Consider the following 10,764-nt stretch of genomic DNA (forward strand, 5'->3'; position numbering starts at 1 on the left):
AATCACCCCATGGAATTTTTTCAAAATTCGGTCTTAACCAATGTCGATGATGTAAAAAGTTATGACTCCCTGACAATGCAATTGCATTGTAGTTGAATGCGAGACAGAAGACGTACTCAAAAAGTATGTACGCTCAAAGTTGCTCTACATAATAGTCTCATTGTATAACATTAATCTCTTACCAAGACACCTTTCCGTGCACACGTAATGTAAACAGAACCACACAATTGCGTAAATGGAAACCACTAGACCCTCTATACTGCTTATGCATTGTGAACAAGCGGATTGATGTCAGAGCTAAGAACTGTGGTTAAACGCGGAGTGTGTCAAAGACTGTTTCGATGTACTGTGATCACGTGAAAAATGTGATTAGTGTACATAAATTCACCACCAAGCAGCTATTTTAAGACTGTCTACTGTTCAAATACTTTCGCTTCCGTTTCCTTCCTTTTGTGTAGCCAGGTCCATCAATTTATTTTTTGAAACTTAATTATAGCTCCCTTATAAATTACTATTCCGTATCTCACTGCATGACCGACCTTGGTGGTCTGAAAAGCTTGTGTATTTGTAATCCATCCGGTAATCCATCTGCTCATAAATACATTCTCACCAATGAAAAGGTAGGAACCAAAAATAACCTTTGTTGTTCTGGTATGTGGACCAACATGACATCTTTTACTGAAATGCTCAATTAAAAATACATAAAACTGCATGACTTTTAAAGTTAGTTTCGGGGACACCTAAAGCACGAACAGTTGTTATAAATCACTATTAGGGCAGAAGTCCCATGATTTTTCTGTAAATTATGCATTTATTAAAACCTTTATTATTTATACAGAACACAGGACATGCAGTATAGTTAGGAGCTAGTTACTGCATAGCAAGTTAAGTAAAAATAAAATTGTATACAGGGTGATTAGAAAGTAAGTTTACCACAGGAACACACCATATCATTGATGTGGTCAACTTACTTTCTAATCACCCTGTACATACATAAACACACACACAATAAGAAATGTATAAAAGCACAGTATAATTTTTCGTGGAGCAGTGATCTTGATATACAGTTAACAGTGCAGTTTATATCAGTTGATAATAATGATATGAAAATGAGCGGTCTTCAGTCATTAGCGAAGTCATTTCGTGAGCAAACAAGTTAAATAGCAGTTAATCACGCCTAAGAATCTATTAACGCCTTTTGATAAAGTCTTCAATGGCAATGAAGAGGCTGTGTTGAGATTGCTGCTGTGTTATTTAGCTGTAAATAAGTAATTTAGGCCAGTTGCTGCTTCTGTTTGAATAAATGCTGATATATACTGGCATTGTTCCTTTAACTGAAACAATTACCTACGTTATTATGTTTAAAAAATTCGGGTTATATTCTGTAGGGCAGGCTTTTTTTTGCAGATTATATATATATATATATATATATATATATATATATATATATATATATATATATATATATAATGTGTGTGTATATCTGTAGTATTTTTGGATGTGCTGTTGCATTGTTACTTTGAGATGTACCTGTGCTTGCCCTGAGGGCATAAACTGAATAAACTAAATCTAAGCAAAAAATTATATATATATATATATATATATATATATATATATATATATATATATATATATATAATCTTAAATAGTTACTGTTTAACCATTTACTCAGTTAGAAATCAGCCTTAGATCTAACAAGGAAGTTTGACAGATTGTTTAAAAACACTGACGTCAGAAACCGTCTGCATTGTATTTATATTAATGGTTCACATTATAAGACTATGATCAGGGGAAGATCACTTCACTATTTTACTTTTCCTACTGTAGAGGACTCCCTAGTTTATTTGTATTAACAATACATGATTAAATATAACCTTGGATAAATCCCAATTTTCCAGTGCAAATTAGCTCATTTACAATCTGTCAACGTATAGAAACTGTATGATATCATCCTAGTCAGTGTCAGCATCCATAACATATTCGAGTGCATTTTCTGTTACTTTCTCCATTCTTAGAAGCATCTCTATTATGAAACCCCGCTTAACATCTTAAGGGTATCCCCAATCCCCTTTGTGTATGCCTGAAAACAGCTTGCCATCTATCAAAATATAAATAAAAGGCATACACCAGCTACAGACCCAGCAATAGGGACCTTGAGAAGATTAGGCTTACCCTAGTCTTTCGAACTAATCACTGCAGCTGACAGGAGCTTTGCCAGGTCCACCCTCATTTATCAGCCATCATTCATCCCTCAGCCTGTCCAGGCCAGTTAAATACACCACAGCCACCTTAAAGAGGCACTGATAAATGAATGGGTTTGGACAGCAGTTATTATCAGAGCTACAAAAAAAAGAACAGCGAGGCATCAGAGGAATTGTCTTCCATACTTTTCCTATGCCTATATACTGTGAATTTAGCTTGCTTTACCATGATATGCTTTACTATACTTTTACCATAAATAAATATTAACCGTGTAAAGTTGGCTGTAACACATAAACGGGCCTTTACGGGTACAAAATCAAAAAAGTCCCTGCTGTTCAGAAGCTGTAAATCAGCCGTTGTCATTTTCCCACCCCAGTGGTTAAGGCTTTTTAACACTGCATCACTTCCAAACAGATGGCCCAATCAAACGCCTAACCAGGATTATAAAAATGCACGCTCCCCAACAGCGGTTTTCTAGTTATTATTTCTCCACTAGGAGACAATCTTCCCCTGGATGAATTGCACAAACTCGTTCCTGCGCAGCACGCGATGCATTTTGAAGGTGTTGGGGGAGGAGGAGGAGGAAGCCAGCATGTGACTGTGCAGCTCCCGGAAAGCCCCACCTCCCACCAGCTGCACTCTCATTGGCCCAATGCTCCCCTTCAGCCTGAATGATTTATACACGGCAGAGTCTTCTTGGAGACAGCGGTCGAGCTGCAGAGAAACACACAGAGAGGTAAAGAGCCTCCAATTCCAGGAGGAGCCTCCCATGCATAATGGATCCTCAGCAATAATTTAGACAAACGGCTTCTAAAAGCATCTCGCTCTGATGCGCTATGCTCACTAGACTTCAAGGGATAACATTTTCTTCAATGTTTATTTTAGCACATGTTTAATATCTTATCGGGTGTGTGTCGTGTGTTTCTCGGTTGCTGATTCTGCATCTTTATTTGCCATGCTTACTACTAATCCAGTTTCCAAAAAGAGGAGGTGAGGTGGGGAAGCATATTAGTGCTGCGCTCTCCCATTGGTGAAGGTTTGAGCACTGGAGCCTGTGCAACACTAATATGCTTCCCCACATTAGCCTCCAGGAGTCTTTCTTAAATTGATTTTTTTTAAATGCATTTTGCTGGAATAATTTGTAAACACGGCAAAAAATTGAAAAAAAAGAATAATCATACATACATAAGGTATTGTTTGTAATTATTTCAGCTTTTTCTTTATGTTTATAGAAAGAATTGATTCATTTCAACTTGCATTCCCAAAATCAGTGTAAAATAATAATAAAAAAATGCTAGAGAGGACAAAACCAGTTGAATCATTTGTAACTGAGGATTTTATCTTGAAATCATGGTTTCTCTCAGCTTGTTTTTGTTTTTAGTAACAGGACATCCTGTGGCAGGAAGCAAACTTGTGTGAATGTATCTTCATACCGACTCACCAGCCCATCCAAGGAAGACTCGAGGGAGTGTGTATCTCTTACATATACCAGCACTGCCTGTCACTCACTCCCCATGACAGGCAAAGACGAAGTTCCACAGTCCTACCACTCCTCAAGCTTTTAGGAACATTAGAACCATAGCACTGATCCGTTCCTGGTTTTACTAGGAGTTTAATAAGACACACCTGAGCTTGTTACCTATACACTGTGGCTGATCAAGCTTGTATTAAAACCTGGAATGAATGAAACTAATGTGTCTTATTTCAATGCCTGAAATACCATAAAACAATCCTTCTTTTGTCCTTCTCAAAACACAGTTTTTAATTATTTCCGATGTATTTTAGTGATTTTAAAAAACACTTTTTTTTTCAATTAAAGAAACAATCCTTTCTTTCAGCTCAGTTTCTATCACCAATGTGAGATTCAATCCTAAAAAGGTTTATCAAAAATCAAGGACGCCAAGGTATTTTACAATACAAAACATGATTTTATGGTTCTCTGTTGATCTTTCTGTTAAGCTCCTTATTTGCCATGCTTAAGATTTTGCATTCCTTCAATAGGAGACACAAAATAATCTAAGACCCACCTTGTAGCGCTGGTCTTCAGACAGGTTCCGGACTCCTTTGAGCTCCACAAAAACTTCATAATGGGGGTCTGAGCCTCCCGAAAAGTGGCCTGCCAGAGAACAAAAAACTGAGTAAACATTTCAACCAAGGATCACCTTTGAGCCACAAGAACCAGGAAACAACCCATCTTTCGGGTCGTTGGGCTGAAATTACGAGGTCAGTGGGCGTTTTAGATTTCGTCCCATTCTGATGGGGTCGAGTAACCATTTCAATGGGAAAGGCCACTAATGGTTGTCGCTCAGAGCCAGGCTGTTGCGTTGCGCTGTCTGTCTGGCTAGCGAGTTGCTGTTCTCTTACCCAGAAGGCCGCTCTCCACACAGCAGTAGTCAATCAACTCAGCCCCGGGCCACAGCTTAACGGCCCGCTGCAGCGCCTGATAAAACACTTCCTCTGAGGTCTTCTCTCCACGTACATTCAGCATCTGACCGTGTCTGAAAGCACAAAACAACACCTTGCCATTCAAGAGAATGCCAGCATCTTTCTGACACACACTTTGCAATCTTTAAATTATACATACTGTACCATGATGGAAAATTCAGTGTGCAATAGCTGTATCCAGAACTATAAGACACTGTAGTAGTACAAAAATAACAAAATACAAATATATAGATTGAAAACATTAAGATTTCTACAGCAGGGGATTTCTACAGTAGGGGAAACATTTGTCAAAGAATTGGATACATTTCTTTTAATGGTGCAATAGTTTTAAACAAGACTCATAGTACATCAGTTTCCAGTGCAAGTAATACATTTTTTTTATCTTTAAAACAATAACTTTTACTAAACAGGTAATCGACGTATTACTGTTAATGTGTGACGTCAGAGATGGAAATAAGACTCCCATTGCATTGCAGCCTGATCCATTCCAGGTTTTACTATGAGTTTAATAAGACACACATGAACTTGTTACCTATACACTGCGGCTAATCAAACATGGGTAACCTGAAATGGGTGAGATGTCTACGCAATAGGAGTCTTATTTCCATCCCACTGAAGTGTTATAGTCTCCAAAGGGTGGACAGTGTGAGATGGAAAATGCAACCAGAAAATCGAGGTTGGATGACATACCTGTACCTGAACTCCACAATGGGGCACTGATTGTGGAAGCCAATCACCTTCACGACATCTCCAATGCGATACCTGAAAATGAGAGACGGCTTGTCGTTATTATACGTGAAAAAAAAAAACTGTCAATAGCTAGATAATGCTGACATCTAGTGGCGAGAAGCTAAAAATACATGAAGTGTCTAATAAAATAAAAAAAAGCATGCAGCTACAGTGCATACGTTTGGAAATATAAAATTAGTACTCGGAAAGAAACAAAAAAAAAAAAAAAGACAGACAGACACATCTTTTCCCCCGCAACAGCTAGATGATATACATCAGTAAGAAATACTATGTGGGACAAATGTGGTGTTTCTTGCATTTGCTAGGGGCAGGGTGTTTCAGGGGGACAGGTTAACGGTTGCACTCTGGTGTACCATATGTACTCAGAGGGTAGATTTGATTCGGAGAGCTGCATTGAGGTTACAGGGGTGATTTAAAGAAAGAACAAATAAGTTACTTGATATATTTGTCAAGTTGTGTGAAACCGCTCTGCATCTCTGTACCTGCACAGCCCCGCTGCGTTGCTGACAGCCAGCTCGTAGCACTCGCCCTCCTTCACCTGGTGCATGAGCAGGGTCTGGGGCTGCAGCTCCTCCAGGCTGCCCACCGGGATGAACTCGCAGAACATGGAGCGCGGGCACAGCAGGTAGTGCCGCTCGGGGCTCCCAGGCCACAGGTTCACTCCAATCAGACCTGCAGGGCACACACACTTAGGAAAGTGTTCTCAGGATAGCATGGCACAGCACAGCTCAAAACAGGGAAAGTCATACGGTGCTGAGGATAAGAATCCTAAACTTCATTTTTGCAAAGCGGCGATATAAGATATTAACCAGGCGGAGTAAAGGAGATCCAGAGCAAAAGATAAAAGCGTATTTATTTTTATATTTATTTTTATGTACCTTACCTTCCGTGGCAGCGTAGACTGGGGAATAGAAGGGCAATCCCTGGCAGCAATGACCTTTGAGGAGGTCTCCATAGAGCGAGTTTGAACCCGAGTCCACCGTTATCACCAGGTTGAGGTCGGGCCAGAGCCTGCGCGCGATCCCCTGGAAACCCTTCTCAAACTGGGCGCCGAGCTCGGCAGCACGCCAGGGGTCCGGTCGGAGGACGGAGTCCAGCTTCTCTCGCACGTCCGCAGCGATGCCCAGCTGTGGGTTCACTCTGCCCTGCCGGATATCCTCCACCAGCTCCTGCCAGCGCTCCTGAACAGCAGGGAAGAGAAGGAAGGATTTACTGACGTGCCTGAAAACTCTGGCATCTCTACGGATGGATTCCATTGCAAGTTGCACTTTTGAGTGTTTTAGATCAGCTTGGAGAGATTCAAGTATGGATGTTAGATTATGTTTAACTTCCTTAACCAGGCTAATTAAACATGCTTGAAAACCCACCATGATAAACCCTCCATTAGAGTGCTGTTACGATGTACTGCAAGGATGGAAACAAGACTCCTATTGCATAGCAGTTTCACCCATTCCATGTTTTACTACAGGCTTGATTAGACACAATGTGCAGGTAACAAGCTCAGGTACGGCTTATTAATCTCATTATAAAACCAGGAATGGCTCAAAATGCTAAGCAATGGGAGACTTATTTCCATCCCTGTTCTACAACATTAATGTGGATGAAACTTCACATACTTTGAATAAAGATTGAATACATAACCTTACACTGCACACAAGTTAATTATTTATTATTTTTAATAGCACTTATGAACTCCATGGTAATAGATGTGTATTTTTTAACCAATCAGCTTGGACAGCTCTGCACCAGGGAACTCTCAAAGCCAATACCCTCAAGACATCAAAGGCGTAGTAGATGATGGAGGCGAAGTTAGCCTCGAGGGTCCCAAGCGTGGGGTCTTTGAGGGCGAAGAGGAGGTGGATGTAGAGCGTTTCGGGCTCCGTGGGAATCTGGAAAGCGGGGGCCGGTGTAGAGTAGAGATTCAGCATGTGGCGGGAGATGTTGTGGGTCGAGGAGTTGATTCCGATTGGGATGCCCGCCTCAGACTGCTGCCAGGTCGGGGTGTAGAAGAGTTTGGCTGTTTTCTGCAGGCTCTGGGTCTCCGGGAAGGTGTTGAGCATGGCATGCAGGCCCACCACAATCCCCTGCCATGAAATACACAGACCCAAAAAGAAAAATCTGTAGTATTTGTTCATTTGGTCAGTGATCAGTCGCAGTTTCGCCCTTATGGTGTGTGCAGTACTGCCAATCAATACGTGTTGGAGCTAGGGTAGTGTATATTAGGCATGTGCAGGGACTTTTACATTGTATTAAGTGCCATCCAGTGGCCGAATCCTGTAATTACGCCAGGAAAGTCAAATGCTAATTTTCTGGAGCTAAGCATGAGCCACACTCATTCCCCAGATAAAAAATGTTTTTTTTTTTTTTTTTGTTGTTTTTGTTTTTTTCCAGAAATGTATTTTTATTTTAATCAATTATCACTTGACGACACAAGATGCCAATTCACACTTTGAATTTTACTGACATTCAGCAGACAGACCATATCAGTACAACATACTGTAATATCAAAGTGGGCACCACAGTGCAGTATTGATGCTTTCCTATAATGTTTAGAGAGAGATTTGCTGTTTGAAAGCTGTACCCAGTTTTTATACCTACAGTAGTTTATTGAAATGCATCTCAAGTCATGATCAGGTACCAGCAATCAGACTCATGCTAAACTGATACCTTGTTCTCTTGAAGCATGCATGAATTAAAAGAAAGCGAGACTAACTGCCAGCTGGTTAACTCCTGCAGTAAGTGAGTTCGTTTGTATGCAGATCACAGGCTGCAGACAGTGGCTGGTTTAAATCACAGGCTGCAGACAGTGGCTGGTTTAAATCACAGGCTGCAGACAGTGGCTGGTTTAAATCACCGGCTGCAGACAGTAGCTGGTTTAGATCACAGATTGCAGACAGTGTCTGGCTCAGGGACTCACTGACCTGCATAAAGAACTCAGTGTCGGTGGCTCTGGTGCTCAGGAGCATGCTGCTAGAGCCCGAGGTCACGGCCAGGATGGACGGCCTCTCTGCAATCAGGACATTCTCCTCCCCCCGCGCCACTCTCCTGATGAACTCACTGTAGTGATCATAGCGGGTCAACGGGTGGCGCTGTTGGAACATCTCAGCATCTGAAACGAGCTGCTCAGGTCAAAACAACGTTCAAGTCGCCGGTTTTTGGTGATCGCATGTAGGGTATTTGTTCCTGGTTTTACCCCACGAGTCAGACTACAAATTAAGCATTCTAAACAGCTGGTCTTTAAAATGTAGGCAGATGCTTTTAAAGCCGTTCAGAGTGGGACCCCAAAATGTTATTAATTTTCTAGGAATGAAGAATAAGGGTTCTAAGCCACTCCAACTCCTTGATTGTTAAATATCCCTAAAAAGACAACTAAATGTAGGGATAAACGACGTCAACGAGAGACACAGTTGTTTATTAAAATCTATTCTGGGGATGATCACTTAAGAAGGGATAGCAAGACATTTAGTGAGAGGTGGATACAGAGAAATTGCAAGCTTTTTTTTCAGCGCAGTATATACCTGAATCTGCAACTTCACTAATCAATTATTGGGAAGAGAAGTGAAAATGGGAACAGGCACAGCAGAGTGGGGAAAACGCATATTCAGAGACATGCATTTACTTTTAATCTCAGCGAATCTGTACAGCTGTCCATACTCTGTGTTCTGGTTCTTGCGGATGTGCTTCAGTAAGGTCTCCTCCTGCACCCTCTTTATATCCAGTGTGTCCTTTTCCAGTCGCTGTCTCTCTCGCCTCCCCAGCCAGCCCACCACCCTCAGGGCCAGGTAGTGGCTCAGCAGGCTGCCCAGTGGCCTCTTCTGACCCTTCAGCCTCCAGCTCACGTCTTTCTTCCACAGTAGCAGCAGTAAGGCTACCCCTGAGCCCAGGAGGCTAGCACCCACAACCAACAGAGGAAGCCACATGACCAGGGTGCGCTACACAAAACTCAACACCAGGGGGCGAGCTATTTAAGTGCTCAGGAGCTTCAACCGACTGTCAAACTAGTTGGTGTCACACTTTACCTGACAAAACTGATGAGAAAAAAAAAAGCAACACAAAAGTTAGTTTTATTTAACTCGTAAGTCTTTGTTTAAGTCAAAGGTTGCTTTTGCACATTCCGTCACACCAGAGCAACGAACGTGAAAATACGGTGCTTTCGTTAGGTATTATCACAAAGCAAAAATATTGTATATTCTACATTTCGAAATACCCCTTTTAAAAATACACCTGCCAATCTGAAAATAAACGCATTCTTTTTTTTTCTCTTCCAATTATTATTTTTAACAAAAAAAATGTTGGTCACTAAAACCTGGAAATTAAATATAACAAAAAAAAAAACTTACGTCACTTAAGTTGTACTGCACATGTATTACGGGTTTATTATTGTTAATAATTATTATTATTATTAATAACATGAACATGAATTAACACACAACTCTAAAATGCATACGGCAGCTTAAAAAAAATATAACTTGGATCAAATTAGTTGTCCACCGTGTAACGTTTAGAGTGGCGCATATCTTTAATTTAGGCAACACTATGACAACGTTTTGACCGTCGAATTAATTTGTTTATGGATAGAACCGTCATAGCTGAGTAGCTACTTCTCACAAGCGAGAAGCAATATAACTATTTATTTAAACCCTTGTTAATTCGAGTACAATACCATTCCCAACACACAACATAAACAGTTCACAGTCTTACCTTCCCTTCCCATTCGCTTCCTCTTTCACAAGCCAGTGACCCTGCACGTCGCACGCTTGTCGTGATGTTTCAGAACCGCCCATATAAGCAGAAGCTGTATTGCAAGCGATTCATACTCTCCAGGGAAACCAGTTCCACTTAAAACTAGCAGAACTGGGCTTACAATTTTCCTTCGTTGGTTTTAGAGAATATTTGTCCTTTTTTTGGTTCCTGGTCGCTTATATCAAAACGATAACAAATGTTTGTGGTTAATGCATGCATAAAAACTGTAGGTTCGCGTTATCAGTCTTCCACGTCTGCGCACTTATGAGCCTCAGCCAGACGCCTCCCCCACGGTCAGCTTCTCGCACCGTTGTCGTGCCAAATGCTGCCCCGTCTTGCAGAATTTTAAACTCCTTTGAGATATGCGTATGAGGCATTGTTTCGTTGAAGTTTGTCCGTGTGATTACTTTCATTTATTCATCGCCGTGGTTTACTGTGAACTTTCAGTATTACAAATGAAATGTACATGTTGGAAACCAACCAGGGCTTAAAAACACATTTGACTTCTCACTCGAAGGTTTTAGCATCCCTGGTTAATAATGTAGTTGTGAAATCAGAACTGCTTCATAGAGATTCAAAACTCTTGTACTCGCCTATCGCTGTCTCGACCTTTCTGCTCCCACC

The 10,764-nt window shown here is 41.0% G+C and overlaps 1 protein-coding gene across 2 annotated transcripts; it reads right to left on the reverse strand.

The window, feature by feature from the left end:
• Positions 1 to 803: 803 nt before the first annotated feature.
• Positions 804 to 10,764, reverse strand: ghdc (GH3 domain containing). Of its 2 annotated transcripts, none has more exons than XM_034055535.3 (10): positions 10,099 to 10,764; positions 9,017 to 9,425; positions 8,319 to 8,506; positions 7,167 to 7,481; positions 6,281 to 6,578; positions 5,880 to 6,069; positions 5,338 to 5,409; positions 4,567 to 4,700; positions 4,230 to 4,318; positions 804 to 2,916 (listed from the first exon to the last, which is right to left on the reverse strand). In XM_034055535.3, exons 2-10 carry the CDS (start codon positions 9,315 to 9,317, stop codon positions 2,695 to 2,697), a joined length of 1,809 nt encoding a protein of 602 aa, XP_033911426.1. In that variant the 5' UTR covers positions 9,318 to 9,425; positions 10,099 to 10,764; the 3' UTR covers positions 804 to 2,694. The 2 variants fall into 2 exon arrangements, with proteins under 2 accessions (XP_033911426.1, XP_033911427.1); XM_034055536.3 differs by lacking the exon at positions 10,099 to 10,764 and adding an exon at positions 9,738 to 10,092.

This window comes from Acipenser ruthenus, chromosome 33 (assembly GCF_902713425.1).
Source record: "Acipenser ruthenus chromosome 33, fAciRut3.2 maternal haplotype, whole genome shotgun sequence".
NCBI classification, from domain to species: domain Eukaryota; kingdom Metazoa; phylum Chordata; class Actinopteri; order Acipenseriformes; family Acipenseridae; genus Acipenser; species Acipenser ruthenus.

What these genes read in the sequence shown, in the direction of transcription:
- ghdc (XM_034055535.3), bottom strand. Translation starts at nt 9,317, where the DNA reads ATGTGGCTTCCTCTGTTGGTTGTGGGTGCTAGCCTCCTGGGCTCAGGG. An exon ending in CAGATTCGCTGAGATTAAAA is followed by an intron (nt 8,507 to 9,016) that starts GTAAATGCATGT and finishes AGCTCGTTTCAG; the next exon opens with ATGCTGAGATGTTCCAACAG. An exon ending in ATTGTGGAGTTCAGGTACAG is followed by an intron (nt 4,701 to 5,337) that starts GTATGTCATCCA and finishes TTGTGCTTTCAG; the next exon opens with ACACGGTCAGATGCTGAATG.